At 52.1% G+C, this 20,368-nt stretch overlaps 1 protein-coding gene across 1 annotated transcript; it reads right to left on the reverse strand.

Moving 5' to 3' along the window:
- Positions 1–164: 164 nt before the first annotated feature.
- On the reverse strand, positions 165–4,728 carry Sema5c (Semaphorin 5c). The gene is made up of 4 exons (XM_003745688.1): positions 4,647–4,728; positions 2,556–3,366; positions 1,599–2,394; positions 165–1,415 (listed from the first exon to the last, which is right to left on the reverse strand). Exons 1-4 carry the CDS (start codon positions 4,726–4,728, stop codon positions 165–167), a joined length of 2,940 nt encoding a protein of 979 aa, XP_003745736.1.
- Positions 4,729–20,368: the final 15,640 nt, after the last annotated feature.

Genomic DNA, 20,368 nt, shown 5'->3' on the forward strand with positions numbered 1-20,368 from the left:
AGCTCCCTCGAATTGCGAGCTCATCGATGGGAATATTTACAATGATGTATGGCTAATCGGATGGGAAACTCGTTGTGTTTTGGTTTGGCAGGGAACTGTCCGTACCGCTTTCGATAGGGCTGAGCTTTCATCTTACGATCCGCCTCGGAGAGTGGGCCGCGGCCTCAGAAATTCTGATCGTCGCCTAACTGTGCGCGGAACGTATTGCTCCGTTTTATCGTGGCAGCTTTCACCGGCGTCGACTGCAATGTGTTGAACTGTCCTTTGAACTGAGACGTCGGCACGTAGGTGTTGCTCTCCACCGGAACCAGAGGCAACGATCCGAGTCTCTTCGGAATGGGAATCGTCTGGAGACTGGTTGAGATAGAAGACGCGCTCAACATTGCGTTCGCCCGGTTTCTCTTGTTGTACAGACGGACGACGAATATCATCGTGGCGAGGCCGAAAATGTACGAGATCACAACAGCCATCGTTACGGCGAGTCCTCCCGCGCCGGCGCACTGCAGGCCGGTGCCGGCGAGCTTGGCTCCGAGGTGCAAGCAGATGCGAGATTCTTTCGTGTGCACGCCGGCCAGACAGCGTCGCTGATAATCGTCTTTGGCGATGCAGTGTCGCTTGCGATGCTGTTCACCGTTCGAATCGCAATCCGACCATTGAGTCCATTCCGACCAGCCTTCGGCGGGGCACATCTGAGTGTTGCATTGGCTCTCCTCTATCGACAAGCCGTGGCAGTCGATCTCGGGCCGTGAGCTTTCGCACATCCGTTGTCGTCGACGGAAGCCACCCCCACAGGTGGCGCTGCACGGACCCCACTCCGACCACGGTGACCATGTGGCGTTCTGCTGGATCACGTTCGATGCCGAGTCGTGACAGTCACTTTTGTCACGACAGAAACGCTCGTCCACTTTGGTTATGAGATCCATTTTGACGTGGGGCACTCTGGCCACGCACTGGTAACGGTATCTCTGCTCGTAGTAGCCGTCGTTGGTTTGATTGACGATCAGCCACTTGGTCCACTCGGATCGGCCCTTGACTTCGGGACATTCCCAAGTGTTACACTCGCGGTATTCCTTCGAGCAGCCGAGCTCGCAGTCCTTCTTGTCGAGCAGGGTGCATTCGCGTTGACGGACTTGGAAGCCTCCGCCGCACGGTGCGCTGCACAGCGACCATTCGCCCCAATGGCCCCAGATGGTCTTGGTGTTGACGACGGGAGCCGTCGGGAGACAGCTCGGGGTGTTGGGACAACCTCGTTCCTCGCGCTCGTTTCCGATACAGGTCTGACCCCCGAAAGCCGGTCTGGGGTTGGTGCACGAGCGTGATCGATGCTGGTATCCCGGTCCACAAGGTGAGCTACACGCGGACCATTCGCTCCAGTCTGTCCAGCCGCCGTGTTTGGTGCAGTTGGCAACTTGAACCTGATCAGAAAGCGACATCGATTAGAATTATTCCATCTGATAACGAGGACGACTGGGTCCCAGAATTACGGACGTCGGTGGGTTCTGCATCGTACGGAATCGAGTGTCGATAATAATTGAATTTTGATTGCCGTGATCGATGAAGGAAATTATTATTCGTCGACATTTCTGGGAAATACTCACGTCAGCACCGTAGCAAGCACTTCCCCCGTTCTGCGGGACCGGGGAGTCGCAACGTCTCTGTCGACACATGCAGCCGTCGCCTTCGAGGCCTTCGTAAAGTCCACACAGGTTCCACTCGGACCAACGGCCCCATCCACCGTCGACGATCGACTCATCCACTACACACGGAGCACCTTGTTCCCACTGCGGCTCGAGAACGTTCCCGCCCGGCGCGCTTGTGCACTTGCCTTGCGCGAGGTTCCAACCACAGTAAGGGTCACCAGCGCTGAGACACGTCTTCTTGGTCCGGTATTGTTCGCAGTAGCTCAGAGGAAGCTGTACGACGCCCATCGTCGTGAGCGCGATCAGCACTTGTTTCTCTTTAATCAACGTGAGTTTGGTCAGGACCTCGCCGTCACGGAACGGTTTCACTTCATCGACGACGCAACGCGTATTGGTGTTAGGTCGATGAACGATCTTCTTGAGGACACCCTCAAGCGACGCCACGAACATCACTTCGACGCTTTGCGTCTGATCCATGAGCACAGTGTCCACTTGTATGTGAGTCAGACGTTCCAGCTCCGAATTGTATAAGGGCTTCGAGTGTGACTGGACAGCTTCAAAGGTCTGCTGGTACATCTTAACGTCTAGATCCTCCTCATGCGTCATCATGTCGTGTGACTTTCGGCACTGGAATCGGTCCGTCGAGATTTTTCCTTTCGCGAAGTTGTGCAGTTTCCCGGTCAGCGGACCGTTGAATGCCCGATTGATCTCGTCGAGCGAGTAGGAGCACACGGCCGAACCGTAGATGCTATTCCTGGAAGTAAGAAAGAGTCATGAGTCATTGTTGATGCATCGCAACGAAATATCACGGAATCATGAGAACTCCGGATTGGAAACTCATATCTCGAATGTACGATGATACAGAATAATTTAGAACGGAAGAACTGATGATCATAGCGGATCATCGGTACTCACTCTCCGGTGGTGAAAGTGATGTAGAACATTTCTTGGCGCTTGATGTAGTCAACGCTCTGCATCTCGTTGAAGTAGAAAGGAATCGCGCCGGGCAAAGAGCAATTCAGTCTTCCTTTGAGGAACGTGGTCCAGCTTTTTGAATTGTACGGACTGCCCTGATCGTTCTTGCACACACGACCGATACGAGAGAATATGTTCTTGCCGCAGCTGCTGTATTCGATTGCGTTCTCGCGGAAGAAGAAATAGACGAAATCGCCGACCTCGAACGAATTTACGAATTGCGGGTTGCTCAAGTACTCTGGGTTGTATTGCGGTGTCCTCAGAACGCTGTGGCTCCGAACGCCGCTCCGGATGAAAGCCGGATCGGCTCCACCGAAATCGATTCGCGAACCCACGAAGAGCTCACCCTGCGACGTCATGAGCGACGTCACGTTCATTCGAGGCGAGAACGGGGACTTGAGCCTCCCGTTTTCTTCGTCCAGAATTTCATTAATGTTGTCGCTTGAATATTTTCGGCAGACAGGAGCGAACGCATTCGTACCGCAGATGTAAATGGTGCCGTTGTTCTCGTGCAGCACCGTGATGTAGTTCCGGCAGTCTTCAGCGGCTTGACCTTTCCGAAGGCATGACGTGATATCGGCCTCGGACGGAGACCATTCGGTGAAGTCTCTCAGAGCAAGAGTTTCGAGATCCAATCGGAAGATGTGGTCTCTAGCTCCGACTATAAGCTGCCCTCGATCGGAATCCACCAACAGCTGGGTGAAATTCTCCACATCGCGTTGAGAGAACCGAAGTTGCTGTTTGTCGACATCTGAAAAGCGAGCGAGAATGTCACTTCGAGCAGCACGTTAATCAAGATGACTCTCGTCCGTACTACGCGGGAGGAGGGGCAGACAGGAAATGTCCACCGAACGACGATCATAGCGGCGGAGAAACGCAATTGGGTCAGATCGTCTTGATTCTTTCGGTCGGCGAGGATTATAAGCGATGTTTATGGCCGTGTTAAGGATCGTCTCAAAGCAGGAAATTTCCTGCGGACATGTCTTCCGGTTGGATTTCTGTTGCAGTGTCTCCGGATTCGGAGCCAATGTTCGGAATGCAAAATCTCTGAGCGACGGGAAAGCTTCATGTGCAAGAATCTTCAAGCGCCGATCTAGACACGAGGCATCAGTGACGGAAAGTCTGATCAGGACAAGGGAGATCTCGAGCAGCTTCATTTCAATTTCGTAGAAGATTCCACGCCGATCAGAGAAATATTGGAAGCGCCAATCAGTCCTTCAGCGACTCCGTGTGATCTGGTTGGTACCGAAAATTGCGAAACGATACGAATTCTCCGGTGAACTCGTTATTGGCACGTCGTCGGACTACTCGTGTAATCGACAGACGCTGGAGTCGCCATCGAATACAGCTCTAATAAATTCTCTGCGACGACGCTGCGCCGTCTTCGAACGACATAGGCAAGAATACGATTCTGGAAACGATACAGTCGTCAGTCGCCCACACCCCGCCACAGTTTTGATTTTACGACGTGAAGCGTTATATTTTCTATGCATGCAGAGAATTATTACGTTTTGGCCCACACGATTGGTGTGAACGGCGAAAAATCTTCTGTCGCCAATAATTGACGCCGGGAGACGCCAACAACGGAAAGAGAAAAAAAAAATCGAGCGAAAAAAATGGAGACGCGAATCAAGTTCCCATCAATCTGGTCGAGAAATTGAATTTCAACTCAAGGTTCTCGCCGGAACTCACGCGAGAACGATTCGAAGCGAGAAGAAGAATCTGTCTTTCACCTTGTCCAATCGCGAAATGGTCCGACTGGTCCGACAATGACGTTCTGAACGACGGTTCATGTACCGGTCCAATGAATTTGCATAAGGTTCGCGAGCAGAAAAGAATGCCATTTTTTTTGTCGGAAAACACCTCCGAACCGCAGCGATCGCTGTCATGTGGGAGGTCGGTGACAGAAAAATATTATCCGTCGTGATTGACAGCGGATCCATTTCGATTTGTTACTTCGAGCTCGTAGCCTGGTCTTATCTCTACTTTAAAAACAGCGCTGCCTCGTGACACGTATACGCAGAAACTCACAATCTTGATTAACGAGATGACTAGCCCCTGCCAGGGTTTGAAGAAACGCAAGGCCCGCAACGACTCCTAATAAGCACGACATTCCGACGGAGGAGGGTTTTCTCCCGGTAGATGACCCTCTTCACACCTGAAAGTTGGAAGAAAGCGCGTTTAAGTCTCAACCCTGTGAGGCGGAAGCTTCCCCCCTGGAATCGGAGTCGGCATCACCGAACGCCGGGGTACGGGGTACATGTACTCGAGTTATCAGGAGCTTCATAGGACCGACGAGTCGCGAAGAAACGACTCCGTGAAGCGCCCGCATGAAACGCGAGCCTGGTCAGTGGAATAGTCAACAAGCTAGCTGGCTTGTAGGCCGGCCGGCTGAACAGCCGGCTTGGATGCACGTCGTCGATAGAACAAGAAACATAAGGAAGATAGGACATAGAAAGAGGGAGAGAGAGAAGAAGAAGAAGCGACTGAGCGAACCGTTGGCGCGAACGGTCGTTAGCTCAACTCCAAGAAAAGACCCTGCGCGAAATCGCACTCGATAACCGTCTAGGTTTGCGCAAATTCGATGTCGTTCCCGCGAAAACGAGAGATTTTCCCTATCGTGACGAATTCGCTCGCCAGGCCGCAAGTGAGCAATCTCTCCATCGAAGTGTACAGAATCTGGATTCGGATCGATCGGGAAGTGAGCGGAGCTCTTTGCTTCGTTGAATTTTATCCCTCACGACTCGTCGAGCTTCGACACCGAGAAAACCACAAAAGGGGAAAGCGCGGGGAAAGTCTCTTCAATACTCTTGGTCTCGATCCGGTCCTGCACGGGCCATGGAGGAAACTGAACTCGACGATTCACTATAAATCCAAGCTCCCTGAAGGTAAGATCCTCGAGCGTTTGACACCTACCACTCAATAATATAAACACATCTCACTGTCGGACGAGAAACGCTGCTTGAGCATTGATGACAACACAAACGAAAACAACAATAACAGCTGCTCTGAACAACACAAACACCATTAACAGTCCCACAGACGTTTTGGGAAGCAGTCCGTTCTACCGACCACTAAGGTAGTCCGCTAGAGGCCAGATGAGAACTGAATACAGACGCGCTTCGAGCGTTCGTTTAAGGTTCGGTTGAGCGGATCGGAGCTGGCTCTCCGACTGGCTGCTTCGGCGGCCGCCGAATGGTGAGGGCACTCCATGCCGGGCTGATTGTACCACGGGGTCGGGGCTGCTGGGGAAGTAGGCTCTGGGGGATTTTGGGGGTCACCCTATGGGGCACTCAGCAAGCGAGCGAGCGAGCCGACGAGGCATCGAACCAACGCTCGCTCCGGGACTGGCTTGTGCACCAGCGAGCGCCAGGACGCCGCCCGTTCGTCCTCCCACAAGCCGAGAAGAAAACCGGGCAGAAGCCCAGCGGCCCGTCGGCATCGTCGAGCGAGCCAGTCGAGAAGGAGCCAGAGGGAAGAAACCGCCAAGAAAGCTAACAGGCATGCATCAGTTGGGGCCAAACAGACAATGTGCCGCACGCTGCTGACAGATTGGATACGCATTGCGAACTCGATGGCTGCTCTTGCACTGTTACCTCCGAGCTTTGTGCTTTAGCAATTGTACATCGCTCCAACATACGGCACATTGTTCTCCATGGGCCAAGCGGGCACGGACGAGAGGACGAAATCAGCGGAGTGAGAGAAAACGACAGAGTCATTTTGAGCGCGATATCCCGAGAAAGGACCGTATCTCAAAAATTATCGTCGATCACCTTCTTTTCTCGGAGTCCTGATTTTTCCTGGCTTGGTGGGAAGCGCAGATTCGTGAGATGAACCGAAGTAACAGGAGACAGCAAAGGTTTTTGTCTTCTCGTGAGAACTTCGCACACATGCCAAGTTCTCTCGACGAAGCTCATCTCAGCGGAGGTCTGTCCGTACCGTATTCGAAGCCGCCAGGTCCATAAACCTCATAGAAAGCTACACCAAATAATAAAAAAAAACATCGCAGCCTGTACCAATAGTTTTCAACGAGACGAGAGGAAAATGAGAGATGCGTGAATGAAAAAGTCACGTCGCAGACCACCCGCACCACACATCCGTTGTAGGCGTCTAGCGTCTCGTTCGAAGTGGACCTTAGCGCCGCTGCGATGACCACTTCCGTCGGCAGGTTCGGACCTCTATTGTTTCCGGTTCGTATGCCTGCTTCACGGCTGTCTCAGTGCCGGGGACTTACTACAACATGGCTTACGAGCAGACCGTACGGATAGGGAGGGCGATCTGCACGACTACGGCGGACATACATAGTCGGTCGTCTGTCTCTTAAGACGAAGAGCTCCTGCTCTACAATGTCGCGATTTTCGAAGAGCGTTGTGCCGGGAATGATGATGATGCTGATCATCATCATTCTTCGTCACGGCTGGAGTCTTGGCGTCAGTTCGAGGGCTCTCGATCGGACGGTGGGTCGCGAGTGACTCCAGGCGATTCCTCTCCTAAGCAGATATCAATCTCCTCAAGATTCACGACTGACTGCCGAAGAGAATAAACCAACTCCAGACTCGTGTCTCCGTTCGGTCGGTCGATTGAACGACCGTCCTGTAGCGTCGGACCAACTCGTCGGTCCACAGGAACACAATGCGGGGCTCACAATGGTCACCGAGCTGAGTGAGCTCCAACGTCGGAGCTCAGAGCCCGAGACCGGACCGACCGAAGTCCTCGATCCACTGTGGGAAGCAGAGAAATAAAAAGCCTCGTTCATCCGAAGAGCCACCTGTTCGCGGCGTTACGTGGAAACTCGGACGGTCTTCGATCTCAACTCATCCGCAGAACGGCAGCTCTCAAGACGGGAGCATCTTCCGCTGGCTCGTCGTAGACGACGTAGACCGGCAGACGGTCATCATTTATAGTTCCTCATTTTGAGCGTCGTCCCGGTTCTTTATTTATTTTTTTATCGACGTTCGATAACACTTGACTTATCGGCTCCGCCCACGTTTCAACGAGGCACAGCCACAGAATCTTCGGAATAGACCCATCTTCAAATATGAGATGAAATATTTTTCCTTCCTATCTCGCAACGTGTATCGAGCGCTGAGGAAGAGGCGGCATCGGTGACCGACGAAAGGTCTAGGGTCCAAACATCGAGTGGCATTGAGCGATCATAAATTCAGACCCCCAGTAAAAAAATAACTCCCCAAAGATACCTCTCGAGGCTCAAGCCGGCCAACGTCAGAGCTCCGCGCGGCGCTCCCTGTTCGGAACATTTGCGTTCACGACATTTTCGCCGAGTATTCAATCGAGCTCAGTAGTCTGTCCGACAACCGCGAGTTCGGGAAATTGTCTTTGATGCAATGCTGTCGGAGATCTCTCACAAACAGCAAATCAGCAGCAGACCGCAGCACCGACCAGCTTCGATTATGGGATGGCCGCCCCGGCTAGAACGGCGACCCAAAACCGAGCCTGGCGGCGAAATTGGGGATAGCCTCCAATGCAGAGCAGATATCTAATTGGACCGCGTGCGACGCAATTCCAGGTCACAACCTCCGGGGCAGACCACAAGGAATGCATCAACAGATTGAGATGAGCATTAAATACGCGTTGTCGTTTCTCGGTGGTTTCGCTTCTGATTTCAGAGGTTCGGTTTCGGGCATTCGGGGGCAAGGTAGGAGATTGAAGACCAACGGGACGATTAACCTTCCTGGTCGCGATAGGGTATCCTCTGTAGCGACCGATATAAATTCGAACGCTCTTATCTCCTCCGAGTCAAATGCAGTGGGTCTTCGCCGTCGCTTATCAGTACCGGCGACCCCAACCATGGAACCTTTTGCTCCGAGCCAAGGCTCGGCTCAACAGCAGCGGATGCGGAGTGACCCGACAGGGGAAGAAACATTCCCAACGGCGACTGTGGGTGCACACACAAATGTTTCCAGCTCGACACGATGGGGTAACGCACAAGTGCACCGTCGCTATCAACGTACACGGTATCCAAATGAAATTGAATTCATCATCGGGAAGACCCTTTCTATTTCATTTCGGCACGACGAACTTTTCCCATTCGTGAGTGTTTTACAACATTTCGATTATGACTATATTTCAAAGGTGTTCCTCGCCGGGTCGAAGAAGGAACACCGTCGATAACGAGACACGCCCGGCAGAGAAGACAGTCCATTCCCCGAGCGCGATAAGCAGCGAAGACTTTGTCGACAGCGGGCGTGAATGTTTCTCGGGACACGACAGGGTACTCGTTGGAAATATCATGGCGGTTCGAATCAAATATTTGGATTTTAGGAAAGGCTTGCCCCTCGGGGGACACCGATGCTCTGGCGAGCGCACCATCGGGGACTGTAAGGGTCGATCGCCGTCATCGGTCCTTATTAATAGACAATGCTTGGATGTTGTGACGCACCAGCAATCGAAGACTCCAAAATGGGGCATCAGGGATCGAAAATCAACCCCAAGCGCGAATTCCCGGAACGAGAGCCGGACTGAGTCAACAGCGCTCCCCCCACGAGGTTCTGTTAACAAATATCTATTTGACCGCAAAAATAGGCCACCCAGTCGATGAGTCGCGTGTTCGCTGTCAGCAAAAAATACGACCCGAGCCTCTGTTATTGTGGCTGCGATGGATCACCGGCCAACTGAGACGCGCGACTCTCGGAATCCGCTCCATCCGCGCTTCGAGCCGATCATTGATTTTTCGAAGAGATTTAATCGCAGCTCGAATCTTCGGAATTTCGAAGAAACAACGGTTAGGCTCATCCAGTGAGGAAAGCTGGAAGTGGCTTTTGAACACTCAGAAATGAAGTGTTCAGAGCCCCTGTGGATAGTCAACACCCGAAATGGTAGCGGTTCAGATCGACTGGTCGATCCGTCTATACCGTCCGGATGCATTCGACGAGCCATGAAAGATTCCAGGCGCTTTGACAAATTTCGTCAGAAGTGTCTAAGTAAGAAGCTATCTGATTGATCGAGCCGATGTGGCTTCTGCTCCGCCACCGTTCTCCTTTTTTTTCGACAAGCATGAACTAGGTTGGACATCAAATCGGATGAAGCGCAAAAAATCCTGTGGACGGGAAGGAACGTGTCCAGTTTTCCGGAACGCGAAACGTTTTTTCTACGCTGGAGCCAGCCGGCCCACTGGGCGCGTCGCGTCGCAGCGTCGTCTGCCTCCGACAACCTGCTCGCCGTGGACGAGAGATATATAAATGCGTCCGTGTACTTTTACGCTCTTCAGGATCGAGCGAAATTGCGCCAAAACAGCGCATTTTGAATTTGTTTAACATGGTCGAAGAGAAAATCATGAATATAACATTAGGCTGTGGTAGCACACGGTCCGTGAAAGATGTTGCCCTGAGAAAAGGTGCTCCAAGGGTGGCGGCCGGGACAGCTCTCGACTGCGAACTTGCTTCGTTCCGGCGCAGAAAGCCATGGGAGGAATAAAGAATCGACTGCGAACGGATTTTTCAAGAGAGCCGCGAGTTTTCACCCGAGATTCGGATCACGGTCTCCTCGAATCGCTATTCAACAGCAGCGTCCACCTCGTTTTCCATTCGACGCTCACGAAGCGCCGATACCCTCGAGCCGTGATTCGATTCCCATAACACGCGTCGACCGCGGCTAACGTCGATACCTCCTCTCTGACGAACAATTATTCCAAACCCCCTTAAGATTTTGTACTTCGAGGGGGGATTCTGAGTTGATGGCTGATCACGCGGATCTCACAGGCACCCGGAACGCAGAGGGCTTCTCGATTCTGCTCTGGGACCCAGCAGGGGACTTAGATCTGCCACAATTGTTCCAAAAAACTGTAGCACGTCACCCCTTTCACGAAGCCTTTCGGGTGCCGAAATAGACATTCTCGATTCGGAACATCATATAAATTCCCCTGGATCCGATCGAATCCTATCATGTCGCAAGCGAACAACGCGACGATGCTCATCGCCTTCATTCCTTTCTCCCGTATATAAATCAGAATCTTCTTCGAGAACACTGCTTTCCGACAGAGGTTTTCCGCGGAAAGTCTCCTTCTTTAGTGAAGTCGTTCGGAGAAATTCCGAGCTCATGAACGAAAAGACTCCAGAATTGAGCCTCGGCCGTCGAAATAAATTGTCGTCCCTAAGCCCGAGCCAGCCAAACAAGCGCCAGACTCCCACGTGGTTTGAGTGAGACACGGTCGCCGTATTTTTCGTGTTTCTTCCTCTCAATTCCAAAACTTCACTCGCTTCTCGAACACACCGACCGAATCCGCCATGACGAAGCGACGTGTTTCACCCAGCTTTTTCCTTCTCTGGGGAAATTTCACGTCTCACGTACGCGGCGTACCAAGCGTACGACGTGAGATGGATCCGCCAAGCCATATCCAGCTTGTGTACAATCTACAATACCGAAAGCGGTGACACTATCTATTGAGACGGATTTTGTCTGAGCAGAGCAATGAAAACGGAGCCGAATTTCTGTTCAGGAAAGGCGCGAAATGTCCCGACACGTTCAGTGGCGCGTAAGGGTGTGGAGTTCCTACCAGTGCGGCCGCTATATTGGCATCAAGCCCAACAGTCAATTTTATAATGGGCTCAAGCTTCGACCACAAGATCGACAGAAATCGTCAGAAAATACTGCCAATCACAAGAGTCGTCGACGTGCGCGTCAAACTCACTCTTCTGGCCCCTGGCAGCGCGAAACAAGCATTAAATACTTGATCGGACATTTTGATCCAGAAACTAAATTCGGGGATTAGAATCGAGTCCAAACAGATTTTTTTTTTGTGTGGGACCCCACTGCGCGTTGTGCCGCCATGGGGTCGATGCGGAAAAGTCGCCGAGTGATTCGAGTCGTTTGAGCCACCTGTGTGAGGAATATAATTTTTCCAATGATACAGGAAATGCCCTCCCAAGGGGATTCAGCTTCGTCGATGGTTACCTACGCCCCTGATCACGGCACTCACAGATCCGAACGATTGGTAGTGTTCCAGCTCGGGGTCTTGCGGTGAGAAGAAAAAAGAAACGCAGAAGACGCTTCCAAAGACAATGCCCGGTGACAATATCGTCTCTCTGTTCTCGTACCCGACTTGAAGCAGTCACTGATTCATCTGATACTTTTACTACGCGGTGTTCAACATTGCGCCGACAATCAGATTGAGAATTTGTGCAGAGCACCGTTCCCACCGCGAGTGTTTTTCTGTTCGTCCTTCGGATCGTAAACTTGTTCTTTTGGTCGAACGTCTCGTCGCTCGTGGAAATTTCGCAGGTCTTTGCCAAGCTGTCGCTCTGCTGAAGGCAAAATCAGCCTCGAGCCGAACCTGGTGAATAGATCGACCGAGCGTCCACATCCGCTAGACCTGTCGATGAGAAAGGCTCGTCGCCATTGGATATTTCGTCAGTTCATTAAAAGCTCAGCAACTTGAGCAATGCTTCTCCCTAAGCTGACACAGGAGCGGCGTCGGGTCGCGCCGGATCGGTCACTCGTCTGCCAGCTCGGATCAATCGAAGCGACCGTGGAAGAGCTAAGAAGCCGAAGTCGATAAGTAAGACCGCGACGCAACGGTTGCCTTCCGCTCTGCTTTCCTGAGCGGAGACCGCGGTTCCAAGCGGGGAAGAATCGTAATCAAAGAAGTGGTGTGAGCTAATCTCATTAGTCTCTTTTTCTTCCGGTGGAACGATACGCGATTTGGACTTTTCGGCTCGATCGAGGACCTTTCGGATCGCCTACGGTCCCTGCTCCGATTCTCCAAAGCCCGTCCGTTCGTTGATCTCGGGTCACGCTTTTCGTGGCCGTTCAGAACCATCGGCCGTTCCTTCCCGCTATCTCCGTGGAGTTCGAAGAATGGAGCGCGACAAAAATCTCAATCACAGCCGTAGCGGTCAGATGCAGAACGAGGCAGAGAGAAATCGGGAAGAAGAGAAGCCGATGCTAACTACACCCCAAGGATCACCAGCTGTCAGCGTGGTTCCGCCGTAGCGGAGATCTTCGACAGGAGCTGTTGAGCGCGCGCTATTTTTCCATTGATACTGCGTGCAGAAGCTTCTTTCACTGCCACGCACTTGTCACAGCAAAGAATAAATTCAGACGCAGCAAAAAGTCATCGTTACGCCAACTGATTCGAAATCGCGACGTCCACACACGTGCAGAGCCAAACCCTGAATTCTATCGACAGCTGACGGGACAGGACGAGCCAACGAAGGGAAGAAAACGCAAAGTCAGATCCGAAGTGGAGAAAATAAGAAAACTCCGAAGGCATAGCAGATCGTAACAGAAGTCCGAAGCATCGCTAGCTGGTCTTCAGACACAGTGTCGCATTGCACGTGCCGTCTCGCTACCGGTCTGTCTCCTTTCGAAGTGCGTCCGCCAGCCGGAGGCGTCGGATGCAAGCTCCGGCACTAGATCATGACCACCATCATCTTCATCATCATCTCGGTCTACTGAAGTTGATGAACAGCATCGATCGGCGGCCGGCAGACGCGTCGCAGACGTCGGACCGATATCGCTACTGCCTACAGCTGCAACGATCACTCCAAATGTCCTCATTAATACACCGACGGATCCTAGTACATACAGAAAAAGCCCATGGCATCCATCCGCTACCGTCCACGTCACCGTCGTTCCCATACAGGAAGGAATAGCGGCGGCTCGGGATTGTCACCGTTCCGCGACAACTTCCAGCTCGTCTCCATTTTCATCACCATAATCATCATGACCGCTATTACCACGATCGGTGGGTCGGCCGTTCGGTCGCTTGGTCGGACGGTCTTCGGTTTGTCGCCGTGAACTGACGGCGAAACCCTCATCTCTTTCTGTCGGATGATGACAACAAAAATAGATATGAGAGATATGCCGCCGATCAGTACAGAACGATCGCAATACATATGTCGACGACGACTTCACTGATTGGGCGAATCTTCTCCGAACAGGAGCCAGATCTTCATCGAGGAACGTCCGCTAATTTACTTCGAACCCGACTGAAAATCAGTCAAGCAGAAATCATCGTATTCATTGGGACTCCCCGGGGGAGAAGAACGCATTTTCTATCGAGTCGGCGCAAGCACCCCCGGAAGCTCTTCATCAGGATTCGTATACTATATGGTACATGCGGGCTACGGAAAGGAATATGAGAGATTCGTGCTAATTATTGCCCTTCACACAGAGCCCTCTCTGTGGCTGATGCCAACGCTTCGGCGACAGACATTCCGCAACGGTGATCCAATTTATCGGGTAAATGAGCGATTCGTGTTCGCAGCGGGAAACGGTGAAGAAAGTTCATAAAACACCATGAACAAAATTTCAGTCTACGGACATCTAACGTCGATGATGACGACGACGACGGATGGATGGGAAGATCGTCCGCTCGACAGTCAAACGGACGAATTGACTGGCAATTGAGCGAATTTCCTACATGCCAGCAGCAGTAGAAGTAACAATGACAGTGGCAACAACGACCGATTGAATCATTCGATGTTTGCATTCGGAGAAAACAAGATTTCAACAAAGGTCGATTCCCCACGTATTCAAAGCGAGGGAGCTTCTGTTTGAGAAACGGACTCCTCAGACAAACGGGAGAATAGAAGGTGTCATGGACGACTGAAACCAGATGCTGGGTTTGGTCAAAGCTATCGGTCGCCGTGGTCTCCGTGGCTGCAGAGACCGAAGCCGGAGCTTTTTGTGAGGCAATGCGACGCTGAAGAAAAAGAGTCTTCGTTCTTCTTTGGCGCGCCAAAGACAGTGGCCAGAGCGGATCGGATTTGTCGTCGTCGACGTCTTCGGCTGAAAAGAACGATCCTCCTGCGTCCCTAACTCACTCCCTCCCTCCCTCTATCGCTCCTCCGTACATCTCTAGACGACGACTGCGACCGCGCGACGGCTCGCGTCGAAGTCAAAGACAACGGCGATGGGCCATCCACCAACGATGCATTCGTTCAAAGGTGCAGCGGCCGATCTGAATGCCCGAATCTTCAGTCGGTCGAACGGCGGCGTTATTGTCTCAGCTGGTCCGCGGCCGTGTTGGCTCACGACTTAACCTGCTGCTTGCTAACCTGCTCTCTCGGTCAAACCGAGGAACGTGCGCAGCGGTAGCTTCTGGTGACTGATGTGTTGGCTGAGCGCCACACCTTGATGGCGGCATTTCGTTGTCGCGGCTGCAAGTTTGTCGCGAAGATTCACACCGATTCCTCCCGCAGATTTTGGGGTTTCAAAACTGTAATCTGAAACAATTCCTGCTCTCATCCGAAGTTAACCTCGCCACTCGCCACGGCTTCGGTCGTAGACTGAGCGACATGCAAACACCATCTGGCAGCTGAGGATTATTCGGACGTGAAAGTTGAGCAAAACTTCCAGCTTGCACTCAAATCGCGGTCGACGGACGTGCAACGCTGTCAAAACACTATAGCGGCCTTTGCTTCGAAGACACATCCGTGCTTCATTGTTTCCGCGCTCGCCCGCTCGCTTGTTTGTTTGTTTCCCCAACACGAGGAAAGAAAAAACTAATGGTTCCAACTGGTATAAAAAGAGAGAGACGATGTGAAGACCAGCTCACGTCCCTTTCCGTTCCATTTAGTCATGAGGAGCGTACATCATGATTGGGAGGGGTGGGGGACCTTCCTGCGGGGCTCCGAAAAATCCGCGGAGCTCCCATCGCAGACCGAATTCCCCCGACCATGAATAAGAGATCAAGCGATTTTCGGCGGAGGTTGTGCTCGAGACAGATATATCCGTCCGTCCGTCCGTCTGTCCGTTCGTTAGCGCGGGCAGTCTCGAAGCACGTCCACAGTCTTGCCGTGGACGTAGCTTCGTGGTCCACACAAGTGAAGACTCCACAAAAAGAGATTGCCTTCGCAGCTGCGCTGGATTTCGGAAAACGTGACTGACCCACGAGTGGAAACATCTTTCACAGACACGATCGAGACATCCGATAGACAGACAGACGGAGGTTGGACTGACAGACGGGCAGACCAGCCAACCCAGCAAGCCGTCGATCGACACGCAACGCATATACAAACGCTTTTTTTTCAACCGAATCAGATACTTTGTTCCGATGTTTTTCAGCGGAATTCCCCTTGAAATGTCGAAGATCTCACTCGTCGCCACGCTCGGGACTTCCAAGCTGAGGGGGGGGAGCGACGAGACATTTGACACTGGGAGAACTCCGAAGTCTTACCAGCATTCCTGACCGTGGCGATTGTGGCAGAAGGAACGATTTGTTGAGATCGATAAGAATCGAAGTTCACAAAGTCATCTGAAGTCGTCTTCGTTTTGCCTCGGATAAGGGACTATGATTCCGTCTGAAAGCAGAAAAACTATCATTTAGCAGAAGAACATTCCCTCCCGACAGAAACCGAGCTATCTCGAAAATAAGTGTCAGGACTGTCTCGATAATTCGCTCGATGCTTCTCGAGACGGAAGATGCATATGGACGCTTGATGCCGAGTTAAGAATCTCTTCCACCATCTTTGGAGAGAGAGAGCTAGCGAGCCAGCAAGCCAGCCAGCCGGCCGGCCATTCTTCATTCGGTAGCGCCCGTCGGAGAAATTGGTGAGGGAGCACCGCGAGGCCGGGACACGGAAAATATTTGTCCGGGCTCTTCGACAGAAGCAAGCAAGGAAGGTATTCGACCGCATTTGTTCGAGAGACAATGGTCGCGAGTAGCGATTCGAATAGTCGGGCAGTTCATGCGGCATCTGGTCATCTTTCTGCCGATGGGTATCTGAAACTCAGCGCACACACAACTGAAGCTCCGGAGCGAGCACACCATCGCTCCCGATGTGAAATTTATGGAGCACAGCGCCGTTGGTATGGTAATTCATATGGGAAGGAGAGCAACAACCACGACGGGAAGCACCGCGAGGCCATAGGTCACTTCGATCCCAACGGACAGGCACTCAAGCCTCGGTACCGAATTTTTTCCCCTCTGCGATATCGATCAAACTTCTTCTAGAGATCGCGATCGCAACGAGTATCTAGATTGTAGATCCGAGAAGTTCCCGGAGATTCGTCAGGGACTTTGACATCGGTCCTGACAGAAAATCCCGTTCCGATAGATCAAGCGTCCAGTGTTCGGCACGGAAAGGTATCGCGCGTGCCTTGAGTAAGGGCTGCGATCGATCCCTCGACGATAACCTTTATTCGATTTCGTCCCGGAGCCAGTATCTTCGACTCGGCATTGACGACTTGTTCCGAACCCGGAGCGGAACGGCGAGCCGTACTGAGTCGCGCCTGTAATGCGCGCGCGCACATTTCCGCGATAGCGGGTTCAGACCCGTAGCTGGGCCCTTCTCGGCAATTTCTCATGTCCACAACTTCGGAGAAAATAGACGTCACGTAGATCTCCTCGCCCCAGAATCCCAAGTTGACCTATCGACGACGGCGTTGCTGCCGTTGCCGCAGACCTCCGCCTAGAATACGTGTCCAACATACGAATCACGCTTTGCCTTCGCTGGAGAAGCAGGGCTTGGGAGGCTCGAAACGCACGCCCAGACGGACAATTTCACTCAGAACATACACACAGCTCCGGTAATGCAGGAAAATTGGAGGGAACACGTCGAGCACCTTGTGGTTATACATAGGACCTTGTGTCTACAGATAACTATCGGATTCAGGTCTTCCCCAAATCTCGGGACTTGAGACTGTGAGACGACACGAGGGAACGTCGAGAGAGAGCTCTAGTCAAGAAATCAGAACCACTTTTTTGGTTCCGAGTTAGCGAACAAATCCACATAGGCTCAATTTCTGAATAATCCCATCGATTTCCGGCCGATAACGGATCGATTGGCTCAACCAAGGAAACCGAATCCGGATCATCCGCCGTGAGTCGAATGCTTACGTGTATATTTTTAGTCGCGTTCTAAGCACCGGATACGATCTTAGGTAATCGGCAGAAGACGTCGGGCAAGAGAATAAATTCCAGGGGACTCCATCAAGAGCATAGCGTCGTCGCGCGGATCGTCTCGGAAAACAAATCCACTCTCAGATCACCTGCAGCGGCGGCTCTCGTCGACGGCTACCGGAAGAAAAAAGTTTCACGTTCCGTTGTCGCGATGACGGGAAACCGGAGGGACGAAGCTCAGTCCGGCAGGCCGGCCGGCCGACCGACCGTTTGTTTGGGCATTAGCAAATTATTCGGCGAGAGTGGGTCAGTCGAGTAGTTTGCTCGAGCGTTGCTCCTTTCTGTTGATTGAAGAAGGGTCAGAGTCAGCATTGTCCACGCGAACGGTGACACCCTCACGTGGTACGGACGCCGACGACGGCGGTCGCTTTCCATGTCCGAGGCCTAGCTCGGTTTCCATGTCTCCCTTTTCAGTCAATGAAAAAGTGTGACTGTCCTACATACTGCTAAATAATGCCTCCACGATTCCAATGAGCTTCTGAGCGGTATTTGTCCCCTACAGTGGTCGTCGACGCTCCTGACGACTGACGGTCCGATGATCCCTCTGTCTTCATCGTTGACGAACGCCCGACGAACTTCCAACGCGCCGGGCAAGGGGTGTGTCAGCTTTGTTTCGACTCGATACCCTTCTCGTGCTCATTGGCGTATAGAGCCGACCGACTGGCCGATGCAGGAATCGTGATCCGGACTTTCACAGCGTGACATGTTCGAGCTTTCGGTATTGCGAGACACGAAAGAGCGCAAATCAACGAAAACTCTCTAAGAATTCGAACTCCTTGAAAACCCAGAAAAACTTTACGAATATCGGCTCCGACTAGTCTTCAACAAACGGATAATTACGGTTTCAACATTCAGAGTCAGAACTGTCCATCGGTCGTCGACATCCCTGTCGTGGTTGACCGTCTACGACGTCAGTGGATGTATCGGGACACGCGAAATGCTCGAGGACCGTTTTGGGCTTTCTGACGGCGTAGTTCGGCCCGAACTGAACGTCTTTCCAAAACGTTATATTTTTCCTTCTCTTTTTTAAACGCAACGATACGGGTCACAATTCGACGCATAAGCGATTCTCCACAGAGAAATAAACTTTTCGCTCGTCGCCCGCCGACGAGAGCAAATCAGTCAGGCGGCGTCTCTAGCGATTATGCGGACGCTCCCCTGACATTCGTCCGGCGCAGAAACTCCGAGCTCCGCATGGAATATGATGGACTCCCATGCCAGGAAAAGAGTCGTTCCGCCGTTTTTCTCGGAGATGTTCTTCACATCGATCGTCGGAATCGCAGAAGCAGCAGCAGCAGATACCAGGAGAGGCAGAGAAAACATAAAATGGGACGAGACGGGAACAATCCGAACCTTATCAGATGTAATCGGGTGATGTGGGTTGGTCATTGGTGCCGTTCGGCGGTGTCAGCACTCGTTTCATCGGTCGTGTTTCTTTGAAGGGGAGCTGCCGATCGAAAATGATATATTCATCCGAGCGGCGGCTGTACGTTCGATTGTGTTACTTTCTCTACGACAGGCACAGATTACCCAAGTTGCTTCTTCTTTCTGTTCTGACGACGTCGAAGGCGCCGCCGCAGACGCCGATACACTCTGCTTTCGAGACGCGAGCCCCCCTGACGGATCTTAAGCGGGGGAAACGATTCCACAACAACGCGCCCACAACGCCGCCTCTGTATTCGTTGCCCCCGATGTTTTAGTTCAAGTCGTGGTTTGATTAAACTCGCGTTCGGAGTTATTGTTGTCACCGTTGTTTTTGTTCTTGTCGAGGTCATTTTGATCGAAGGGGCGAAAATCATTTGAGCCATCCGCCAACACGCTGCCAGAACGTGATCATTTCAAAGGTCAGTGACTGGTTGGAAACAACCGCCAGGCCGTGCGTTCAGAGCGCGTAAATGACGAGGATCTGCATGCGTCTACACGATTATTATACGCAAACGCGAGCATATTGCCGGAAGGACGTTTTGTCAAACGTACGCTTTCGGACGCGCCACTGTAGCACCGTTGAATGGACAAACGGCGAGGTGTTGCTCCTAATCTGTCACAATCTGGAACTAAATAACAACTAGCAACACTAGAAGACACAATAAGGGAGGAGCTGTCGTCTCGCTGGTGTCGTCAAATGGCTGACTATCTTTATCATCGCTCGTTTTTGTCTGACTTCCGACATTTTCCGCGGCGAGAAAATGAGTGACTAAGAAAAACGCGAACCGCAACGATTACTATCATCTAAAAACCGCTCATTAGCTCCACAAGCAAAAATCTCGCGATAAAATGAAGTCAGGCCCCGTGCTCGCAGGACGCGTCGCCTAGTCGGTGGCCGACGAGAGGAAGACTCCGGAATGAGGATCAATTCCCTCCAGCTATTCGTCCGGGGACGGACAGATGTTCGTCCCCGATTCCTCCGGTCAGCGATAACACAGAGTCTCGAGTGAGACTCACTCAGTCGACCTTTCTCGAATTCGGCCGCATGGGCGATCTCAATCATCTTAGAACAGGCTTTTCAGTGACTTCGTTTCCTTGCCTTTTCGGAGTTTCTGTTTACCGACAGACAAGCACTCGGCGTTTCTGTTATGTTTACAGTGCCTTTTCTGACAGACGTTTAGTTTACTGGTGCCCATAGTGCTCTGTTCAGGTAAACAGCGTGATGGAAATGACAATAGCCCGGACGAGCAGGGCGTTTGCGGAGTAAGAAGGAATCCACTAGCGGACATGGAAATTGAGCAGAGCACAGAAAACTTGAAATCGTGTTTTCTGTGTGAGAGAAATCTTCGTATCGCGGTGATGACGAATATCTCCTAGCTCGCTTCTCAATGGGTGATTCATACGCTTTCGGATTTCTCGCATGTACATGAAATTCTTTCCGCTGATGAGTAATTTCTCGGATGCA

This window comes from Galendromus occidentalis, unplaced genomic scaffold (assembly GCF_000255335.2).
Source record: "Galendromus occidentalis unplaced genomic scaffold, Mocc_1.1 scf7180000077484, whole genome shotgun sequence".
Classification (NCBI taxonomy): domain Eukaryota; kingdom Metazoa; phylum Arthropoda; class Arachnida; order Mesostigmata; family Phytoseiidae; genus Galendromus; species Galendromus occidentalis.

Coding starts and splice junctions, on each gene's coding strand:
- Sema5c (XM_003745688.1), bottom strand. CDS start 4,728: ATGTCGTGCTTATTAGGAGTCGTTGCGGGCCTTGCGTTTCTTCAAACC. Junction 3,367..4,646: donor TCATCTCGTTAATCAAGATT/GTGAGTTTCTGC, acceptor CTCGCTTTTCAG/ATGTCGACAAACAGCAACTT. Junction 2,395..2,555: donor ATCACTTTCACCACCGGAGA/GTGAGTACCGAT, acceptor TCTTACTTCCAG/GAATAGCATCTACGGTTCGG.